General features: G+C 33.0%; 1 protein-coding gene across 1 annotated transcript in view; it reads left to right on the top strand.

Annotated features, from left to right (window-relative positions):
* The window catches only part of Tdg (Thymine DNA glycosylase), a 286,925-nt gene that overhangs the window by 149,531 nt on the left and 112,853 nt on the right, over positions 1–24,541 (top strand). The window contains exon 5 of the mRNA XM_089101197.1: positions 11,293–11,476. Coding sequence (XP_088957323.1) covers positions 11,293–11,476 — 184 coding nt within the window. The remainder of the gene's footprint in view (positions 1–11,292; positions 11,477–24,541) is intronic.

Here is a 24,541-nt window from a genome sequence, read left to right as displayed (position 1 = left end):
ATTTTCCTGAAGGGATTCTAGGGGGGGAATAGGCCAAGCACCTTTGATTTATTATCCGTGTTTAAAAGTCTCTTAAAGCGCGCGGGAGGTTAAAAAAGATGAAAGAATGAATTTCATAAAATCAATTTAATTACAAAATTACTTGTGTTGTTATATACGCATAAATTTTCTTTTAAGAGGGTGTGGTCACAAGTTCGAATATACGCGTAAATTGGGTGAATCATATGGAAATATATGTGCCTACTTTTGCGATTTTAACTATGTTAATAATCTTAGAGGTATGGGATGGAAGTAATATAGGAGTAATGTGCAGTTGAACATGATGGTGAAACCATGGATAGCCAAGAAAAACATTTAAATTACAAAAACAAAAAAAATACAAAACAATCCCGCTTTTCTTGATATGCAATCTGCATCATAACTCTGCAGAAAAAAAAGAAAAAGAAGGAGCATAAAAATGTCAAATTTCAACGAAGTTTTCTCCGCTTTAGATTAGTAGCATTGGCTCTTATCAGACTTTGCCAGGGACCGGGGTAAATGTTCTATTTATCTCCTAATGATATGACCAACGTCACACAGAAACCGTTGATTTTTAATTGAAATCAAGTATTTCGCTGTAGGAATCAAGTCATGGCTAATTGTAGAAAAAAACAATGAAAATCAACTATTCTGCATTAGGCATCAAGTCATGCTAATTGTAGAAAAAGCCAAGACAGATAGTAAGAGTAATTGAGTGGCAAATCTGGGATAAGCCCTTTTTAGGATTGTATAAGAATGATGTCATTTCATTTGTTGATAGATAAGTCTATCATCCATCCAGTTTTCATTCCTAGGGCAGAACTAAGGTAGATAGTCATAAAATTAAGGGATAAAAGATTAAGTTGATTTGGGTTAACGCGTGACTGACAATGTCCACTGGACTTGTATATAAAATCTGGGACTGAATTTGCTTGGACTCACAGGCACTGAGAGCTGCATACACACAATAGCTGCAACTGAGAAAATTATGGATATTTGTATTCAAATATCCAGCATTCGAATATGATATAAGTTTGATTGAGAAGTCGACTAGGTTGAATAAACTGAAAATTAACTTTAAGAAGTCTAATTTTATATTGTTTGCTCGTTTTAAAATCTATTACCCTTGGGTAGATAAGTTGAGATGTGAAAATTCATTTATTAATAGAGTGCACTCGACTATGTATTTAGGCATTATTGTAGATGAGACGCTTGGTTTTTCAGACCATATAAATTGTATAACATCTCAAATTGCCCGTAATGTTGGAATTATTAGGAATTTGTCCGAAAATTGTCCTTGGACTTTTGTATTTTTTAATTGTCCATTGTTACCTTTTATATTGTTGTTCGGTATGGTCTTCAACTTTTTAATCCCATCTGAAATGCCTTAGGGCTTTGCAGAATTCTGCCATTAGGATTTTAGCAAATTATGGACCGAGAGATTCAGTGAGAAATGTGTATTTAAACTGAATATTCTTCCTCTAGCAGGTATATTCCCATTTTATCGATCCATGTTAATGTTTATATTATTAATAACCTTACCTCAGAATGTTTTAATGGCATGTTTATAACTGGTGTGGGTCTTCACAATTATAATACGAGAAATGCAGATGCATTTCGGCGGCCGTAGTGTGAAACAACCTGGTCACAGTTCTCTGTTCGGCATGTGTTGCCGAGCTCCTGGAATCATTTACAAAAGGGGTTGTACGTGAGCATGACCGAAGTAGTTTTCGGGGAAAATTGAGTTTTTTTTTTTTTTTTTTTTTTTTTTTTTTTTTTTTTTTTTTTTAGTGCCATAATGGAATTTTTTGGTTGTGTTGTTAGCCCGTCGACGGGGGATATTGTTTTGTTTTTGTCTATTTATATTGAATTATCTGTTGGAGTTGGCCTAACGAACAGAAAGGTTCCTTGGCGTTTGTTTCTTGTAAATTATGTTTAAATAAAATTATACTCCTGGAAAAAAAGAAGACAATAATCGTATGCTTAATCTCCTGGGTAGATTCGTACACAAGCTCCTCCTCTGCGGGGGGAGCAGGGAGAAAGCGTTAACAGTCCACTAAAATTGAACTTACTATTTCTGACAGCACAGTCTTTCTCGGAACAAACAGAATAATCATACTGGTATGGTCTGTAAGCTTAGTGTTCTATTTCTTACGGGAAAATGCAATGATTATAACGCAGTATTTTTTTGAGTTTAGCAATTATCTAGCCTCATTTTTTTTTTCACCGCCATGTAAATCATTAAAAATAGTAGGGCAGTAGTCGCTAACCATGCCAACCGTCAGAGGGGCCGGGGCTATCTACCCTATTTGAAGTTCAATAAAGCACTCACATGTTGGATGTCAGTATAGTCCTAGGTACCATTTTGCTTGCCTTATGTTCCTTCCGGTTTTTCTCGTAGTCCTATTCTACAGGGGCATTACACCCTTTCATAGAGATTTACGCAATTAATTAAACCTGTATTATAAAACCAGCGCGTCTTGTTTCGAGTTTTAACGGACAATTTTTTGAAAAGAAGACATTTTTTTTTCTTGTTTAACATTTGCAAAAAAGGGGTAATTAGGGAGTGGAAAATTTTTTATTGGATTTACAATCGGAGATGTTTGATTAACCTTTGCAAAAAAAAGGGGGGTAAGGGGATTTGTGAATTGGAGGAGATGCCATGATTATGTACTGTATAATACACAAGTGATGTTTTGGAGCGTATTGTCAATTTAACGAGAAAATGACTGAAAAGTGTTTTGAGGGAGATGGGTTGCATGGAGGGTTGAGTTGCATGAGAGTTCAGTTAAAGGGGGTACAGTTACATGGGGGTTTCGGTTATACAGGGGTTCAGTTACACGGGGGTGGAGTTAAATGGGGATTGAGTTCCACGAGAGTACGAGAAAATGACTGAAAAGTGTTTTGAGGGAGATGGGTTGCATGGAGGGTTGAGTTGCATGAGAGTTCAGTTAAAGGGGGATACAGTTACACGGGGGTTTCCGTTATACAGGGGTTCAGTTACAAGGGGTTTCAGTTGCACGGGGATTGAGTTAAATGGGGATTGAGTTCCACGAGAGTAGTGCTTTTGTCGTGGTTTAGCTTGTCACAGTTTTAAAAGAGCTTTACGGGGATTGAGAGAGTCAGTTGCATAATTCCGTGTGATTTTTCTTTACTTGATGGTCATTAAAAACGAAATTTTTGTGTTAAATAAGTAGTTTTTGTATCTTTTAAAAGAGCTTTAAGGGGTTTGAGAGACTCAGTTGCCTGAATCCCTGTGGTATTTCTTTACTTGGTGGTAATTAAAAACTAAATTTTTGTGTTAAATAAGTAGTTTTTGTATCTTTTAAAAGAGCTTTACAGGGTTTGAGAGACTCAGTTGCCTAATTCCTTCTGGTTTTCCTTTACTTGGTGGTCATTAAAAACTAAATTTTTGTGTTAAATCAGTAGTTTTTGTATCTTTTAAAAGAGCTTTATGGGGTTTGAGAGACTGAGTTGCCTGATTCCTGGTGATTTTTCTTTACTTAGTGGTCATTAAAAACGAAATTTTTGTGTTAAATCAGTAGTTTTTGTATCTTTTAAAAGAGCTTTAAGGGGTTTGAGAGACTCAGTTGCCTGATTCCGTGTGGTTTTTTCTTCACTTGGTGGTCATTAAAAACGAAATTTTTGTGTTAAATCAGTAGTTTTGTATCTTTTAAAAGAGCTTTACGGGGATTGAGAGACTCAGTTGCCTAATTCCGTGTGGTTTTTCTTTACTTGGTGGTCATTAAAAATGAAATTTTTGCGTTTTGGTTTACGTGCGCGCACGTAACCTCGTCTAAATGAACCTTAAAAAAAAATGAAATAAAGCTATGTCGACTTTGCATATCTCTCCTGATTGGTCCCTAAAAAACCAGTCTGGTTGAAAACGTGGAGTTTTCGTACTGCTCACTTTTTTTGCACTGTGTAGGAACCAGTGGGGAATCCCCGCTCGTTTGGAAAGGTGCCAAGGAAAGGCATACAAATAGTATGTAGTTTCAAAACGTGTTTAATCACGTTTCTTGAATGAAGTATCTGTACTGTACTGTATATTCAAGAGGTGAAATCAATAAAGAGCTTGTTACTTACTTACAAATATTTTTTATAATTTCTTGAATGAAATTTCCTTATTGTGTGTATCCAAGAGTTGACTTCAAGAAAGAAATTGTTACTTACTGAGAATTTTTTCATAATTTCTTGAATTAAATTTCTACATCGCGTAGCTAAGTGAAAATTGTTTGTGATAAAGAGAAAAAAAGCTACTTACTTGCGATTTTTTCATAATTTCTTGAATGAAGTATCTGTACTGTATATCCAATAGGTGAAATTAATAAAGAGTTTGTTACTTACTTACAAATATTTTCATAATTTTTTGAATGAAATTTCCGTATTGTGTATCCAAGAGTTAACTTCAAGAAAGAAATGGTTACTTACTGAGAATTTTTTCATAATTTCATTAATTTAATTTCTACATCGTATATCTAACTCGTGAAAACAATAAAGTTTGTTACTTACTTAGAATTTTGTCATAATTTCTTGAACGAAATGTCTTTTTTGTTTTTTTTTGTTTATCCAAAAGGTTAATTCAATAAAGAATTTTATAATTATGATTAGAATTTTTTAATTTTATTGAATTAAATTTCTACGTCGTATATCTAACTCGTGAAAACAATAAAGTTTGTAAATTAATTATAATTTTGTCATAATTTCTTGAACGAAATGTTTTTTTGTTTATCCAACAGGTGAATTCAAGAAAGAATTTGCTACTTAGACTGAGAATTTTTTCATAATTTCTTGAATTTAATTTCTACGTCGTATATCTAACTCGTGAAAACAATAAAGAGTTTGTTACTTACTTAGAATTTTGTCATAATTTCTTGAACGAAATGTCTTTTTGTTTGTCCAACAGGTAAATTCAAGAAGGAATTTGCTACTTAGTTACAATTTTTTCATAATTTCTTGAATCAAATTTCCGTATTGCGTATCCAAGAGTTGACTTCAAGAAAGAAATTGTTACTTACTGAGAATTTTTAAATAATTTCTTGAATAAAATTTCTACATCATGTATCTAAGTGAAAATTTTTTTTTATAAAGAGAAAAAAATTTTACTTAATTGCGATTTTTTAACAATTTCTTGAATGAAGTATCTGTCTGTATATCCAAGAGGTGAAATCAATAAAGAGTTTGTTACTTACTTACAAATATTTTCATAATTTCTTGAATGAAATTTCCGTATTGTGTATCCAAGAGACGACTTCATGAAAGAAATTGTTACTTACTGAGAATTTTTTCATAGTTTCTTGAATCAAATTTCTACATCGTGTATCTAAGTCATGAAATTCTTGAATGAAATTTCCGTATTGTGTATCCATGAGTTGACTTTAAAAAAGAAATTGTTACTTACTGAGAATTTTTTCCTAATTTCTTGAATTAATTCATCGTGTAGCTAAGTAAAAATTGTTTTAGATAAAGAGAAAAAAAAAAGTTAATTAGTTGTAATTTTTTCATAATTTCTTGAATGAAGTATCTGTACTGTATATCCAAGAGGTGAAAACAAAAAGATTTTGCTACTTACTTACAATTTTTTCCTAATTTATCTGATTAGATTTCTGTATCGTGTATCCACGATTTGACTTAAGTATATAAATTGTTTTTTTTTCATAATTTCCTAAAAGAAATATACTGATTGTGTATAAAAGATCTTAACTCATGGAAGAACATGCCAATTAATGAGAATGTTTTCATAATTTATTGAATTAAATTTCTACATCGTGTATCTAAGTCATGAAAATAATAAAGAGTTTGTTACTTACTTGGAATTTTGTCATAATTTCTCGAACGAAATGTCTTTTTTGTTTATCCAGCAGGTGAATTCAAGAAAGAATTTGCTACTTACTTACAATTTTTTCATAATTTCTTTAATGAATTGTCTTTTTTATTTACCCCGGAGGTGAATTCAAGAAAGAATTTGCTACTTACTTAAAATTTTTGATAATTTCTTAAATGAAATTTCTGCATTGTGTATCCATGAGGTAACATGAGTGTGTGTTACATATTTACAATTCCTTCATAATTTCTTGAATCGAATTTCAGTATTGTGTATCCAATAGGTAAAAACAATAAAGACTTTATTACTTACTTCCGATTTTATTATGATTTCTTGAATTAAATATCTGTATTGTGTCCAGGAAGCGAATTCAAGAAAGCTATTGTTACTTACTTACAATTTCTTCATAATTTAATGAAATGATTAAAACTATTCTAAAGAATAAAGACGGATTAAGATAAAAGATATTTATCGCTTAAACGTATTTACATATTTTTGAAAGAATTTGTTACTTACTTACAATTTTTGATAATTCCTTAAATGAAATTTCTGCATTGTGTATCCATGAGGTAACTTCAATAAAGAGTTTGTTGCTTACTTAGAGTTTCGTCATAATTTCTTGAATGAAATGTCTTTTTTATTTATCCAGGAGGCGAATTCAAGAAAGAATTTGTTCCCATGTGTCTGACAATAGATGTATGCAAATTGCTTTTCTTACATCTCCGACGTTTTATTAGACATTCTAAACATTTGATATGCTAGCTTACTCTAAAAATAATGAACACATAACAATGTAATGGATAATATATTTTTAATGAAATAATGCTATGTAGAATATTAATACAAAAATATATTATGATACATTATTAATATCAATGATTAACTTTGGACATTTTGAATCTGTTCCATAAAATAGTTCACCATGTTCTCTCTTGATATTACAGCTATTGTCTTCTCTTAGTTCGTAATCAGTAGAATAATCATTATTCCATTTAGAGTCATACACAATTTTTACTGGTGTCTCATCAACAGGCTCAATATGCTTTTCGTCTTTGGTATTATTTGGCTCATTGACTGTTTGATCAATGGCAGTAACGTTTGCTGGTGCTTTGTTTTTCATCGATTCATCTTTATATTCCATCGTGATATTTTCTGACAATGCCCTTTTTATTTTTCTGGCAATTTCACTGTCTATTATCACATTATTTTTACACAGGTAACAGTTTCGGCACGTAGACAAGATATGGTTTACGATATTAGTAGAAGAGTAGGCCTTTCTTTTATTGATGTTCCGTTGAATGCTAATACCCGAAAGGTGACGATTGGATGTATCAGTAGGTAATGTGTTACCTGCAGCAGTAGCAAGGAGTTGTCCTTTATCATCAATGATTATTTTTATGTTGGCATTCTCTTTGAGTGCAATCATCTCTGGAGATCTCAATCTTGCATAACCACCAACATAAGAGTTGAATTTTTTCGGTATTCCAAAGAAATTTAATTCCTTAATGTCATGACAATGCATGCATACATTTCCAATAGTGCTACCACCTGTGCTTGTTTCAAAGTTTAAATACGTCTCTTTGTCAGCATTCAATGCTACAATAACCTTGTGATGTAAACAAACTTTATTAAAATGCTCCATGTTTACTTTTTTTTTTAAGATATGACTTATGTGTTTATCGTTCCACTGAGTAAAAAATACTGATTTAATACATGCAATCGATTAGGTAGTATCAATAACTGGTCATAGACTACCAGTGGGAAAGTCACATCGGGTCTCTGACCAATCACAGAGCGCAATTGTTAGAACTGTAAGCATATTTTGACATTTTAAGTTATGTACAAAAAGAAAAAAAATAAATAAAGTTGAAAAATTTCGAAGTTTTAAAAAAGTTTGAATTAAACACTTTTAGGATATCGAATGTCTTTACTGAAAAGAAGAAAAATCACACGGAGTACGGCAACTGAGTCTCTCAATCCTCATAAAGCTCTTTTAAAATATACAAAAATTACTTATTGAACACAAAAATTTCGTCTTTTAATGACCATCAATGAAAGAAAAATCACACGGAATTAGGCAACTGAGTCTCTCAATCCCCGTAAAGCTATTTTAAAATATACAAAAACTAATAATTTAACATCAAAATTTCTTTTTTAATGACAATCAAGTGAAGAAAAATCACACGTAATTAAGAAACTGAGTCTCTCAATCCCCGTAAAGCTCTTTTAAAAGATACAAAAACTACTTATTTAACAGAAAAATTTCTTATTTAATGACAACCAAGTAAAGAACAATCACACGGAATTAGGCAACTGAGTCTCTCAATCCCCATAATGATCTTTTAAAAGATACAAAAACTACTTATTAAACACACACATTTCGTTTTTAATGAGCAACAAGTAAAGAAAAATCACACGGAATTAGGCAACTGAGTCTCTCAATCACCTTAAAGCTCTTTTAAAAGATAAAAAAACTACTTATTTAACAAACAAATTTAGTTTTTAATGACAAACAAGTAAAGAAAAATCACACGGAATTAGGCAACTGAGTCTCTCAATCCCCGTAAAGCTCTTTTAAAGGATACAAAAACCACTTATTTAACACAAAAATTTCGTTTTTAATGACCACTAAGTAAAGAAAAATCACACAGAATTAGGCAACTGAGTCTCTCAAACCCTGTAAAGCTCTTTTAAAAGATACAAAAACTACTAATTTAACACAAAAATTTCGTTTTTAATCACCAACAAGAAAAGACAAATCACACGTAATTAGGCAACTGAGTCTCTAAATCCCCGTAAAGCTCTTTTAAAAGATACAAAAACTACTGATTTAACACAAAAATGTCGTTTTTAATGACCACAAAGTGAAGAAAAAACACACGGAATAAGGCAACTGAGTCTCTCAAACCCCTTAAAGCTCTTTTAAAAGATACAATAACTACTGATTTAACACAAAAAATTCGTTTTTAATGACCACTAAGTAAAGAAAAATCACACGGAATCATGCAACTGAGTCTCAAACCCCTTAAAGCTCTTTTAAAAGATACAAAAACTACTGATTTAACACAAAAATTTCGTTTTTAATGACCACCAAGTAAAGGAAAACCACACGGAATTAGGCAACTGAGTCTCTCAAACCCTGTAAAGCTCTTTTAAAAGATACAACAAATGACCACCAAGTAATGAAAAAACTACATGGAATCAGGCAACTGAGTCTCTCAAACCCCTTAAAGCTCTTTTAAAAGATACAAAAACTTCTTATTTAACGCAAAAATTTCATTTTTAATGACCACCAAGTAAAGAAAAACCACACGGAATTAGGCAACTGAGTCTCTCAATCCCCGTAAATCTCTTTTAATAGATACAAAAACTACTAATTTAACACAAAAATTTCGTTTTTAATGACCACAAAGTTAAGAAAAATCACACGGAATGAGGCAACTGAGTCTCTCAATACCAGGACAGCTCTTTTAATATATACAATAACTACATATTTAACTCACAAAGTCTTTTTTTTATTACCACTAAGTCAAGAAAAATCACATTGAATCATGCAACTCAGTCGCTCAATCCCCATAAAGCTCTATAAAAAGATACAAAAGCTACTTATATAACACAAAAATTTAGTTTTTAATGACCACCAAGTAAAGAAAAATCACACGGAATTAGGCAACTGAGTCTCTCAAACCCTGTAAAGCTCTGTTAAAAGATACAAAAACTACTTATTTAACACAAAAATTTCGTTTTTAATGACCAGCCAGTAAAGAAAAAACACACGGACTAAGGCAACTGAGTCTCTCAAACCCCTTAAAGCTCTTTTAAAAGATACAAAAACTACTTATTTAACACAAAAATTTCGTTTTTAATGACCATCAAGTAAAGAAAAATCACACGGAATTAGGCAACTGAGTTTCTCAATCCCCGTAAAGCTCTTTTAAAACTGTGACAAGCTAAACCACGACAAAAGCACTACTCTCGTGGAACTCAATCCCCGTGCAACTGAACCCCCTTGTAACTGAACCCCTGTATAACCGAAACCCCCGTGTAACTGTATCCCCCTTTAACTGAACTCTCATGCAACTCAACCCTACATGCAACACATCTCCCTCCAAACCATTTTCTGTCATTTTCTCGTACTCTCGTTGAACTCACTCCCCATTTAACTCAACCCCCGTGCACCTGAACCCTCTTGTAACTGACCCCCTTTCTTACCGACACCTCCGTGTAACTGTACCCCCTTTAACTGAACTCGCTTGCAACTCAACCCTCCATGCAACCCATCTCCCTGAAAACACTTTTCAGTCATTTTCTCGTTAAATTGACAATACGCTCCAAAACATCACTTGTGTATTATACAGTACATAATCATGGCATCTCCTCCAATTCACAAATCCCCTTACCCCTTTTTTTTTGCAAAGGTTAATCAAACATCTCCGATTGTAAATGCATTAAAAAATTTCCACTCACTAATTACCCCTTTTTTGCAAATGCTAAACAAGAAAAAAAACTGTTTGCTTTTCAAAAACTTGTCCGTTAAAACTCGAAACAAGACGCGCTGGTTTTATAATACAGGTTTAATTAATTGCGTAAATCTCTTTGAAAGGTGTAATGCCCCTGTAGAATAGGACTACCAGAAAAACCGGAAGGAACATAAGGCAAGCAAAATGGTACCTAGGACTATACTGATGTCTTCTCTATTACCAAAAATGGTGTTGGTAGTAAAATCATGCTTCTTGCCCGAATTTTCCATTTTGTCAGAACAGTGCTTCTGCAGAAATACGTTCTAATGGGATGGTACATAATATTTTCTCTCTCAGCGTTGGTCTGAGACCCTCATAATGTCTTCTCCTATGGTGAAAAGACTGTGAACTCTGTTTTTTTTTTTTTTTTTTTTTTTTTTTTTTTTTCATAAATATTGTTGACTAATAAAGAATGGGTGTTGTTCCTCTACAAGTATTGGGAAACAGAAAACAATTTTTTGAGGGTTACCAGACTTTGCAGCAGAGGGCAAGATATTACCCTTCCCAAATTTTTTTTCCATTTGTTTATCACCTTTATTCTGTGAAACGAGAGTTCAACTGGTTTAGAACTGATGACTAATGAAAAAAAAAGTTTTTAGGTGATTTTCAAGCTGGAATAGTTTATAGAGGAGAGTAGTAGAAGAGTCCCCCTGAGATTCCACAGAAGATTTTCTGAAAAACTTGAAAAATTAGTACCTGAAAAAACACACTATTTTCATGCTTTTCCCTAAGGATCAGACCTCTATGCAACTATAAGAAATTGGAAGATAGTAAATTTAGTAAAAACTCTTTTTCGCTTCCTAATCTTTTTGGGGACCTTTTTTTGGCGGGGGGGATTAATGCTCACCCAATCCCTTACTTGCTGTAATTATAACCGTAAATTCTACTTAACATCTTTCATGCTCACTATAATTTTCCTTTATTTTTCAGTCCAGTAGATGAATTAGGAATGACTGTTGTTACTTCTCAAGATCTCCCGGTGAAGCGAAAATACACAAAGTCTGAAAATTACAAACAGCGGAGGAGACATGATAGATTTAATGGCATGTCCGAAGAGGAAGTGAAAATGAGAACCTTACCTGATCATTTATTACCTAACTTGGATATCGTTGTGGTGAGTCCTATTTCTAACTTTTTTTTTCTTTTCCTTTTTGCTTCAAATAAGACAGGAAATTTGGAGTCGGGGTTGGCCCTAATTTCCCTAATTTACCGGTTTCCTTTCACCTAATTTACCGTTAAAGAACCTGGATTCAAAAAAATTTAGGCCTTTGACCTCTTGCCGGTGAAAATACGCTTACACTGATGCAACGATCTTGCATCGTTTCAAAACTGTATATCCGGACGTTCCAATGCAATATCACTGTTCTCTACTTAACACATATCCAAAATTTTAGTAGTGTGAGGCAGAGTCGTAAACAGCTCTGATTAAGGTATCAAGGGATTTCAAACTTTCGCCAACCGGCCAAGTACCACCGAGTGATTTTCACAATCCGGGCCCCTAAATTCTCAGATAAAAGATCTAGATACATTAGGGCCGTTTTTTTACTCATCAATGTGCTAAGATCTTGCATCTTTTGTCGTTTTTATGCAAACGTCTTTCATCATTCTTCTCTGATGAGTGGTCTGAGAACAATGATACGTTTATCATCAAAGTTCTCTCATCATTGTTCTATATGGCAGACAAATGGCGCTTTTTATACTTTTTGCTAACATCAGTGAGCTATAAGATCTTAGAACGAAGATGAGTTAAAAAACTATACTCTTTGCAGAAAGATGCAAGATCTTAGATGTAAGATCTTAGTGCTAATAAACGGCCATATGGAATCTGAAGAAACAGTGGTGTTGTACATTGATGAGGAGCTGTCAGAAAGCGTGATATACCATCGCCAGTATACTCTTGCCATTTTTATGCCTACACGGTGTTCCCAATAGTCGTCAAACGTACGTACATAATTCGTCGTACGTAAAATTGGCTGGTTTTGTTCTTGTCCTAACAACCAATAAACGCCAGTGCATAGATAGAAAGTCGTTGCACAGAAGAGATTTCAAATTGTAGCAGTTAAATAGTAAAAGGGTTGGCATTTCGATTTACAAACTCTGTTTCTCTTGTTACAAAAACTACCTTATTTGAGTTTGATCCTTAAGATTCGTATTTAATCCTTAAATGTCAAAAGTTTAAGCATTCAATTTTAGCCCTTTTCTTGGGGTGGCGGTGAAACATACATAGCAGCAAGGCTTAAAGGAGCTTTCCATCTAGAATTATTTACAAAGGTACCTAGCTGGGTAAAGTTTGAAACCTCTTGGCATGTTTTTTTCTTTTCTTTTTTTTTGTGGAAATTCTTAGAAAACGGTTAAGTTACTCGTAGGTTAACCGTCTATTCTTATAAGATAGAAGTTTTGTGCGATGAGCAAAAAAAAGACAGTTTGTATTAATCTTTTTCGCAAAACAAATTTGATTTCATTTTGTTCGCTGTAAAATGTAAAACCATTAGGTTATTGGCTATCTGAGTATTCGTGACGTCATTCATATGGAAAATGTTTTCCCAAAATTAATTACGCTCTTTAAATAATATATCTACGTGATTTATCTTGCTAATTTTCTCCACATTGGTTCGTATCGTCCCATTTTTCACTTTCTTCTTAGGAAGACCTACTCTCTTTGTTTCTCTCACAGACACGTTCTCACTTTCACTTGTCAACATACCCATTTGGACCTCCTCCCCAGGAAATGAAATTCCAACGCTACATCAGAGGAACACGAAGGTAAGGGGTTTCCAGTTGTAAGAGCTTTCCAAATGTGTTTTTATTGGGTGAGAGTGGAGGACTCACTTGAAGTGCCATATTGATCAGTGCAGGAGACATCTCTCCGTCAATGTCTCGTTTGATGACGCTGTGGTTTCTTGACATCTATAGGAGCTGACAGCCCTTCTAGCAAATTTGGCAGATTAAAATCTGTGGGCGTCATCGACGGCACAGGTGTAGAAGTGCAGAGGTGCATTGAGGTTGCCCCTACTTCTGACTCGTATTCCTTTTTATCAGCCCTCCAATATTTATCCAGACAGGTCATTTCTGCAGCACCGGTCCAATTTGGTCCGTCATTGGAGACAAAGTCTCACAATGTAGCTTCTTGCTGGTAAATGTTCTTTTATAATTATGAACTTAGTTGAAGTGGTTGACTTATTGAATTATTTATTGGACCCTGGTTGCTATTTGTTGTGTTTGGTAGGCCTGTTTCTGTGCATTCCGGTAAAATTACACTCTCTTTAGGCCTAGTTGCATCTTGGTTAAGGCTAAAGCCTGTTCATTTTACTAAAATCTATGTTTTTGGAATTCCTGGGGGAAATTCCACTTTTCCTAAAGGAGTTTGTGGATATTTCCGTGGTCATGGTCTTCCTAAGGACATATGGAAGATGTTGGCAAAAAGATATCTTCTTCAGCACTTTTAGTGGACCACTATTGATAATGTCAATCCTGTTGCCATTTTCATCTACGTGACCTTTTTTTTAGAGGTCTTCGTGCTTCTTCCAATTGTTTTTAAATGTTTTTAAATATACCTACGTCTAAAGGCTGCAAAATGTGCATAGCGTTTGGCAGTATGCACACTAGAATAATATTTTTTCCTCTAGCCAATTGTGAACGTAAATTAGTTATGTTCTTAAGTCGTGATATCTAGATCGTTTCCCCACATGGGCAGACAATCAATTAGCTTATTACGAACAGTCTTATTAAACGAACAATAATCACTGAATGAAGCTCGGTCCCCTGGTTTACAAATACTTTTTGTCCGCTAAAAAAACAATAAATGAAGCGGAGTAACAAACGGAAAAGAAACACAAATTTTAAACAAGGAGAACTAAAAATGTGCCCTTACCAAACGAGTATGGGCACAAGGGGTAGGGGAACACTTTATTAGGTATTATAGGGTAGTTTGTTAGCAAGCTCCGTAAGTTTTAAACCGATATTGGGGAGTCAGTGAACAAATATGAGGTCTCAAATTCCAAACCACGGAGGTATATACAATAAAAAAAAAACGGGAAAAACGGAAATAAATATACTCGGATTGAGATATAATTATTGTGAAGAATAGGGTAAACTCCTGGAAGAAACAAAACCGAGCGATCAATAAAAACTGAATATGATTTAGTCCAATATTTTTTATTTTATCTGCCGTGATTGGCTACAATGGAGGTCTATGTCATTGAAAATTGAATTCCCAATTTCTCACTATTTTTAAGACATACTTTGTTTGCAAGTATCCACTTAACCAATTCAAGCAATCAAATTTCATTTTCAATGTCTTTGGTGCTTTCCTGTTATTTTAAGAGTTTCCTATTATTTCCTATTATGTGTTTCCTATTAATGTAATTATATGATTTTTATTATTTCCTTTAAGTTTCCTATTATTATAATTTTTTCAACAGAGGTCTGTGAATTTCAAATCACAGGTCAGTTGTATGTCATTTATCGTGTATTTTAGGTCAATTTTGTTTATTTGGAACTTATTGGTATGTGAGGGGGGCAAAAAGTTACAGTTCCCGAGTTGGTAATTGGATTGAAAGTTGGTTGGGAAACCTTTTGAGAGTATGGTTTGGATTCTTATTAGTATATAGTTATGGAAACAGCTGTTTTTGAAGGTAATCAAACAGCTGGGCCAAAAAGAAAACTTTTCACGGTAAATGACAGCTTGTCGCCCCTCTTAAAATACAAAATTGGCTCAAAATAGTATTGTATGGTTTATAATTTCTCTCCTTAAAATAGAAAAAGAAAGAAAAACAACTTATTAAATATTTAGCCAACATGAGCTTCAAAACTAGTTTGTTATGGGGGAATGAAAGATCTTAAGCCGAACTGGCCAGCCATGACAAAAACCAACAAAGAGAAAAATCTAAAAAATGTTTTTTTTTTTAGATTTTTCTCTTTGTTGGTTTTTGTTATGGGGGAAGGTCCCTTATATCATAAACATGTATCATAAATTTAGTCACGATATATAATACGTGCATGCATAATAAATGTGTCCTATGTTCATAATGAATATGTTGTTTGTTCATAATAAATATGTTGTTTGTTCATAATAAATATATTCATGATAAATATGTTCTATGTCAGAAACATATCACCGAAAAGGCTGAGATACCTCTTATGTTTGTTCTTGACCGCCTATTCTTCCTACTTTTTCTACTGTTATTGTTTCAGTAAAGGTAGTTTAATTTTTTTTTTTTTTTTTTTTTTTTCGATTTAAAACTTATTTCCATAATTTAAATGAATAATGTGAAGAAAAGAGCCTATAAAAACTGACGACCAAATTGTATATCCTCTGCTGTAAAATTCAAAACGGAAAGGAGGGAGGATGATTTAATTCGTTCACAATTCTTCTAGAAAATTTCATATTTTCATTTAGCTATAAAATAAATTACATTTCACCGTGAGACCTTTCTTGGCCTACGTATTTTCATCTTAGCTTATTCTTTCTCGTGGCATATCTTCCGCAGAATATTAGGGGTTACGAGGATACCCCAGCTAAAAAACCTGTTTATATAGTATGCTTAACATCATTTTGCTCAACCAAATCTTTCGTTGCAAACTTTTGAGTTTTTTCCTCTCTAACGAAAATACGAATTCGAAAATAGGTGCGTTTTTGAATAAAAAAGGATTGTGAGAAACCCATTTTTTCGGGGGGGAGGATGGGGTATTTTCATTGAAAAATGCCTTTTTATAGTCTTATTGACAAGATTGAAAAACTGACAGACTTGCCCCCCTCTCTAGATTTTGAGAAACACATTTTGCCCACCACCCATAGTCTTCCCCTCTCCCCTGCAAATTTTGTCGACAGTGTAAACCCGTTGAGTCTTCAGAAATTAATTTCAGAAGTGAAGGTAAGAGTTCGAAGAAATGCAAACAAAGATAAATTATATTGTTAAATCGTGATGTTTAGGGGAGTCCAGGCCCAAAGGCCCCTAAACTCTAGCGTACGTGCCTGGCATAAATTACACCATTATGAATCACATGATTCAAGCCCGTTTAATATTTGTGTCACGAAAGAGCGGCTTAGATGGGTAGTACATGTCTTCAAATTGCACTAAAACAGAATCGCCAGAATAGTTGTAAAATATAGGCTGGCGTGGGGAAGAAAAAATGACTAAGTTAGACGGGGATGTGATCATATAATAATGATTCGTAAAATTCGGGGAATTGTTGGGAGGTAGCGAAGGCAGAAGACTCAAACGAAGATAGGGAACAGATGTTCAATAGTGTCTCAGGGCTTTACTTCCTCTAACTCTTTTATCACAACTTTCTTTTCGGAGAGGGTAAGGGGCCAATCTTTCTCTTTGAAATAAATGAAAATCATACGAAATCATACATATGAAGCTATTGATTTAATGATGTAGATGAAAGATAGCAGAAGCTCTGATGACGTCAGCATCATATCAATTGCTATCTGACGTAACGAAACTTTTAAAACCAACTGCCAAGTGATGAAAAAAGTACTTTTAAAAGATTAGAAAGAATTTTTGCTTGTGTTTTTTTTTTAAAGGGAAACTAGCCTATTTTAGTCTGAAAGCCTAGATGCAAGCAGTAGTTCCGATGATGTCGTCATCAGAACTGTTACTATCTGTCGTAATAAACTTTAAAAACTAACTGCCGAGTGATGAAAATAGTACTTTGAAAAGGAAGAAAAGAATTTTTGCTGGTGTTATTCTAAAGGGAAAATATTTTAGTCTGAAAGCCTAGATACGAGTAGTAGTTCCAATGACGTCATCATCAAAATTATCACTATCTGTCGTAATAAAACTTTAAATCAAACTTTAAATCAGCGATGAAAATGGTTCTTTTAAAAGAAAGAAAATATTTTTTGCTTGTGTCGTTTAAAGGGAAAGTGTTTTAGCCGGAAACCTAGAGACGTATAACCGTAAGCCCCCTTAAAACCGTAAAAACTAATTCAAGCTATTAGGCATATTCACGCTCTGACGAATTTTTAATTGTGTTGCGTTTTAACTATAACTTCCGACTTGAAGAGTTTGAGTAACAAATGGCCCCTTTTAAAATAATTAAAAAGAAGAAAAACTTGCAATATATTGTGCGAGAACATGTATTAGGTTGGTAGTTATTTTCTACTTCATCAGAGTTTGGAGGTTTTCTCACCTGACTTAGTTTCGTGACCTTGGTGAACACGCAGACTAATAGGTCAAAGTTGTTTTTTGCGTGATCCTTGATTATTGACCGTGGCTAGTAGCTCGCCTCTGTTTCTCCTCTTTTTCATTCAGCCGTCTGATTGCTTGTGTTTGGAAAAGTTAGGGGGAAAGTTTCAAACCGATGATAACAATCCTTTATTTATCTCATGAAAGGCCATAAATTTACCTGAATGACCCTAGGGAATATAGCTGCATTGTTTTGTGTTGCTCAACAACTAATATATTAAATGTGTTTGCTCCGAGAGATTTGTAAAACATTAAAAAAAATGTATTTTTTTGGCTGACTCTTGACTCTGTGTTGACAAAGTTTTCTGATTCTTGTGACAGATTTTTTAACGAACTCTAATTTTTTATATCTTGTTCTTTGTATGGATTCAGGTAATTTTCTTAGTGAACACGCTAATGCCAGTTTCCTGTTAGTGATTGAGTGGTCAAAGAATGCCATAGAAGCATGAACACCTCAAAAAAAAAAAAAAAAATTCTAGGCCTTTGAGGCCTAAAGCCATCTTATTTCTTTACTATTAAACATCTTAATCTTATGATTAAAATTATTTTATTTTTGTTTTTCTGGTCAAATTCTAAGAGAGCTTTAAGTTGGATTTTAAATTCTATATGAATTTTTCCATAGCTTTCTTTTTTCATAAGATCTTCTCAATTTTTAAAAATAATTTTGGCGAAATTTGGATATGTTCTATTTTTTCGAAAAATAGATTTAAGTAGTTGATGGGAGTTTTATAATGTTGTTCTGTTTGCTGAATTAAATAATTTAATTGATTTTAGTACCCATAATTGTAGTAAAATTTGTTTTGAAGCTATTTTTGTCTGGAAAATTAAAAATTCATGAAAAAAGTCTATTAGGAAAAACTTTGATGTTAGACAATTTCTTGTTACAATTTTAAGGTTAGCTTACAAAATTGCATTAGAAAAACTATTTAAATATTTAGTTGAATTTCAATTATGTGGATTCAAGATACGATTAAATCTTAGAAATCAAAACTAAAATTTTCTCTGTCAAAAACTTTTATTTCATAAAAATTTTCAAGCCGAATAGGGAAAATAAAATTAAGATATTAATATGATTTAAAGTTTATGTATGATGATTAGCATTTTTTTTTTCATATAATTTCAAAACATATCGAAATTTGGTTAAAATGGGACCTAAAATAAACCCGTTTACCATTCTAGTTCCATTGAAAGTTACCTATTTCTCAAATGCAGTGTAAAAAATTGCACAAGACGGCTAGCGAAATTTTTGGAAAGAGAACTGTTCCCAGTGCAATCGATACCAAGAATTGTATTCCTTTTAGGACTTGTTAATTCTCTTAGTATTGTCATTCCTCAGGATCTTGATCCCGATTTGGATCTTGAGAAATTTCAATAGCACCTTCAAAAAGTGTTTAAAATATAAATATAATATTATCATTTAATATCTTATATTTTTTTTATCTTGGGAATTTTTTAGAGGAAAAATCTTGGGAAATTTTTAATTTTCTGTGGCAGTTCTGGTCTCTTCAAATCTGTAATCTCAGCTTGGTGGTAGTATATTTCCATACCACTACCAAAGATAGTAGCATCTTTGGTGGCAGTATCAATATTTCAATTTCAAGATTTCATGCTAGATTTGATGAAAGACCAGGGCTGTCATTCTTTGGGATCTCCATCCTGAAGTTTGACATTGGAAAAAAATTTAAATATTACTTTCAAAAAGTATCTCAAGTTTATACAGTTTTAGCATTTGATATCTTGAGATGTTTTTTTCAATCTTGGAATTTTTTTGAAGGTGAATCTTGCGAGAATATTATTTCTTGGTGGCTGCTCTGGTTTCTTGAGTTTTGTAGTTTCAGTTTGGTGGTAGTATATTTCCATATTACCACCAATGATTAGAGTATCTTTGAATAGTAGTATCAATATCTCAACTTAGCATATCTTGATATCTATGATATCTTGCTAAATATTTCTTCTTGCATGAGAGACCAGATCTAGTGACAAAACTGGTCCTGTTACATGAATTAAAGAAAAAACAAGTTTTTTAAACTGAAAGTAAGGAGCGACATTAAAACTTAAAACGAACAGAAATTATTCCGCATGTGAAAGGAGCTGTCCCCTCCTCAACACCCCGCTCTTTACACTAAAGTTTTTTTTATTGTTTTATAAAGTAGAATTGTGAGAAAGAGTCAAACTTTAGTGTAAAGAGCGAGGCTTTGAGGAGGGGACAGCCCCTTTCATAAACACAACAGTTACTTTACTTTTAATTTTTTACGGTCGCTCCTTACTTTCAGTTTAAAAAACTTATTTTTTTTTATTTAATTTCTGATCGTTTTTTAGTTAATGTAGCTTTTATTTTGGCTCGCCGTCATTGAATAAGTAAACAAAATTTCCATAAAAATTTTATTATTCTTTTGCTAAATGGCTGTCTCTATATTTGCTTCTGACATAATTTACAAATTAACTTACGTAACGAACTTCTATATTCGTATATTTTTCTTCTGGCAAAAAATAGAAAGCTGCAGATTTTTGCAGACATGGGCTTGAAACCTATGTAGTCGGGTTTTCTAATACTCTGAATCTGACGGTGTGATTTTCATTAAAATTCTTTCACTAGTAGGGGATTTTTCCCCTCTCTTTAAAAAATCATGTAAATTTTCTTAGGCTCGTAGCCTTAGATCAGTAATACTAAACTTAATAAAATTGATATACTCGTATTTAGAATCAGCATTATAAGCCCATTCTTTTGATATATTTATTGATATAAAAATTCCGTTTTTAAAATTTTCGATTACTATTGAGCCGTATCGCTTGTTTTTTTTTTCATTGTTTTTTTTATTACGTATATGTTATTACGTATATGGGGGGGGGGGGTTCTCCCCTTAGTCAATACCACGCTCTTTACGTTAAAAGTTAAAAAAAAAATTTAATTCACAAACCCTTGAATTACAAAGGCCGTTTAATTAGTATAGATAGCTCTTTTGAAAGCACTAAAAAAAAAACTTTAGCGTAAAGAGCGAGGTATTGACTTGGGGGAGTACCCCCTCATATACGTAATGATTTCTGTTCATTTTAAGTTCTAATGTTGCTTCTTACTGTCAGTTGAAAAAACTTGTTGTTGTTTTTTTTTATTTAATTTCTGATCGTTTTTTAAATAATGATTGCAAATACGGCGCCCCCTTCATAGAAATGTCCCTTACCCCAAAGAAACATCCTCCACGGAAAGATTCTCCCGAGTAACCACCTCCTCCAGCCCCCCCCCCCACCAGAAAAAAATCCTTCCTGAAAATGTCTGTATACTTTCCAATAACCAATACTATATGTAAACATATGGCAAAGTTCGTAACTTGCAGCCCTTCCCCCGGGGACTGTGGGGGATTAAGTTATCCTAAAAGACATATTTAATAGATTTTCGACTATGCTAAACATAATAGCTGTCTCAAAATTTTTATTGGGAGACTTTATGAAAAAATGAGCGTGGGAGGGGGCCTAGTTGCCCTCCATTTTTTTGGTCACTTAAAAAGGGCACTAGAACTTTTAATTTCCGTTCCAATTAGCCCTCCTACGATATTCTAGGACCACTGGGTCAATACGATTAACCCTGGGTAAAAAAAAACAAAAAAAAAAACAAATAAACACGCATCCGTGATCTTTATTCTGGCAAAAAATGGAAAATTCCACATTATTGTATATAGGAGCTTGAAACCTCTACAGTAGGGTTCTCTGATACGCTGAATATGATGGTGTGATTTTCATTAAGGTTCTATAACTTTTAGGGGGCCTTTCCCCTTTTTTTCGAAAATCAGCCAAATTTTCTCAGGCACGTAACTTTTGATGGGTAAGATTAAACTTGATGAAACTTATATATTTGAAATCAGAATTAAAATCTGATTCTTTTGATGTATCTATTGGTATCAGAATTCCGTTTTTTAGATTTCGGTTACCATTGAGCCGAGTCGCTCCTTACTTACAGTTCGTTACCACGAACTGTTTGATATTTTTCCGAATACGCTATTTCAAAAATTCAGCCATTTTATGGTCTTACCCCATGTTTTTGTTCTAGTTAATTGTTTTTTGTTTTATTTTGGTCGCCTTTTTTTGCTGTAATTCATTACTCCACTTTTGTCCTGTTGTTTGTAGTTTTAATAATAAATTATTATTTTTATTATTAGTTCGGATCTTGGAAAACTTTAAACATTACCCTCAAAAATTATATCAACTACACGTATTATTATTATCATTTGATATGTCAAGATTTGGTTTCCAATCGTGGAATTTTTTGGAGGCAAATCTTGGGAAAGTGTTACTTCTCAGTGGCAGCTCTGGTCGCTTCAGATCCGTAATTTCGCTTCGGTGGTAGTATTTTTCCCTACTACCAGCGAAAGTTATAGTATCCTTGGTGGTAGTATCAATATTTCAACTTAGTATTAAATCTTGCTGAAGATCTCTTGCTGTACGAGAGACCACGTCTCTCTTAGGGCTGCATCTCTTTGGAATTTTAGTTCTGGCAATTAAGAACATTTCGATTGAATGAATTGCTTCAACTGCATATTGAAAGGCAATTAAATGTCTTAATTGCCATATTTAAGTGTGACATATATTGCCACTGTTTAAAATTTAATCGCTATTAAATATTGCCACGGGCATATTTATAAAGGGCTGGTAAATATAGCATAAATGCTGCATTTCAGTGTATTGAAAATTGATTCATATTACGTTTGATTAGTTTAATTGATATTTAATAAAATGTAATTATCTATGGTAGACCAGTTATAGTATAGTTTTGATAAGTTTCTTGCGGTTTTTCTTCTGTCATCATCATGTCCACATCATTGGGGGTGGGGGGGTTACCTGGTTCGAAGCCCCCCCCCCCGCTCCCCTAAGTTGTTGTACAAAGGTTACAAAAAATGCGTGGGAACAAATTTGTGTTGCATTTTGTAAATATTTTTGTACCTTTAAATCGTGTCAGGTCTTATTAACATTTTTTTGAAAGCACATTATGTTCAGTACCACATTGTTTTTTATTATTTATTATCTATTTTCATGGCCAAAAACTTTTTGGCTTTCGTAATTTACATTATAATTGAGAACTATATAAAATGATAATTACTATATAATATGTAACGTATTTTTTGTAAATATATAATAAAGTGTAAAAAAATTAAAAAAAATGTAACTATATAATTACTATATAGTATGTTACGTATAATTGTAACTATCTAATAATCTGTAAAAAAAAAAATGTAACTATATAATAAACTGTATAATATGTAACGTATAATTGTAACTATATAATAAACCGTAAAAAAAATGTAATTATAAAATAAACTTATAATTACTATATAATATGTAACGTATAATTGTAACTATATAAAAATTATATAATTAATATATAATATGTAAAGTACTGATATTGCTCTGTTGCTTTGTTTCTTTTCTTAAAAGGATGAAATATTCAGTAGTTATTGTATTTATGTTTGATATTTCTCAATTAGTTTTTTCTTTTTTTTGAAAGCATCCAATGTTCAGTTTTTATTTAGTATCAAGTTTTATATTTTACTAATAGGCTAATTTCAGGCCGTTTTATCATTTTATGGGACTCCTATATTTTTTAATTTTTACTAACTATTGTAAACATTCTTTTTTAAAAAGGTATGAGAACCCTAAAATATCATCCTAGTCCTTGTCTATAGCATAAAATTTCGTATTTTTGCTGGGTCTGCGGGGTAGGTATGCTCGAGTAGGCGATGCGTTGTAGCAAGACGCCGTAAACGCGGTAGATTTTACGTTATTTGTCAGTCTAATTGTAACGACGTATAAAATCTTCAGCATCAACGTAACATTGATTGTGGGCTGGAGGGTTTTATGGTTTATTAATTTTTCTGTTATTTTCGTAAATTTATCTTTTCTTTGCTGGTTTGAACATCCCCCCCCTTCGAAATACTACCTAGGTGTATCGTTCTTACCTATGGGCCTTCCTGCTTAGTTTCACCTTATTCGTAGATATTTCAAACACACATACTGAAAGTTATATTTATTCATGACCCATCCCTCTTGACACGGTTCTCCCAATATAAAATGTGAATTTGACAATTTTCTCTAGCTATCCCTATATGCATCCCGCTATCCCTGTATGCCGCTATCCCCATGATTCCTGCTATCCCTACATGCCTTGCATAAATTTCAGTACTTAGGTCTACTCTTGCCAGGGCCAGAAATAATGTCTTTTGTACTTGAAACAACAGCCTGATAACTCTCAAATTTTTATTCACCTTCTTGGTTAAATATTTTACCATTATAATTCAAAAATATCAGTCTTAATTTCAAGTCTCACTTTAATGTAACCGTGAATATCAATTTAGTTATAAGCAAATATTAAACTGGGGAAATAAGTTGAAAGGATACTTTATAAGAGACCCAAGGAATTCTTCAAATTTGCTAAGGAAAGTTTTTCAAGGGTCCTTGTTTTGTCCTGTTATATAAAGGGTACTCCTAAAAGCATTCGTCTAAATTACCAGCACGGAGGGTGCTCTTAAGAGTTGTAGTTTCTTTTATACTTCGAACCAGGGGTTTGTTAATTGTTTCTAAGCTATACGTTTGCTTCGTTACTTTAAAACTGTGTTGATGATAGTGATGCTTGGAGAAAGGGTTATTTTTAAGAGGCAGTTACTTTTTCCTGGCCATTCATGAAAGTAAAAAAATCATAGAAAATAGTTTTAGATGTCTTCGTTCTAGTTTAGCAGTTTCTAATAGAACAAGAAGAAAAGTGATTACAAGTCGACCTGAACAATTAGAATTATTGAATTGATAGAAAAGCGCTTTCTTTTATATGAATTTTATTGTCGCATAAATTAAGAGAAAGTTTATTGAAAGGCTTAGAAAAAGCCACAAATTACTGGAACATAGCCTGATAATAATTTAAAGGAATTAAGAGATTGCTGAACAATTTTCGCATGTGACTGAAACTAAAAACTAAACGGCTAGCTTATATGATGATTTTTCCG

The sequence above is a fragment of the Artemia sp. Qi Xiang Cuo genome, chromosome 15, assembly GCF_049724085.1.
Source record: "Artemia sp. Qi Xiang Cuo chromosome 15, ASM4972408v1, whole genome shotgun sequence".
NCBI classification, from domain to species: domain Eukaryota; kingdom Metazoa; phylum Arthropoda; class Branchiopoda; order Anostraca; family Artemiidae; genus Artemia; species Artemia sp. Qi Xiang Cuo.
This window is presented reverse-complemented; position numbering and strand designations above follow the sequence as displayed.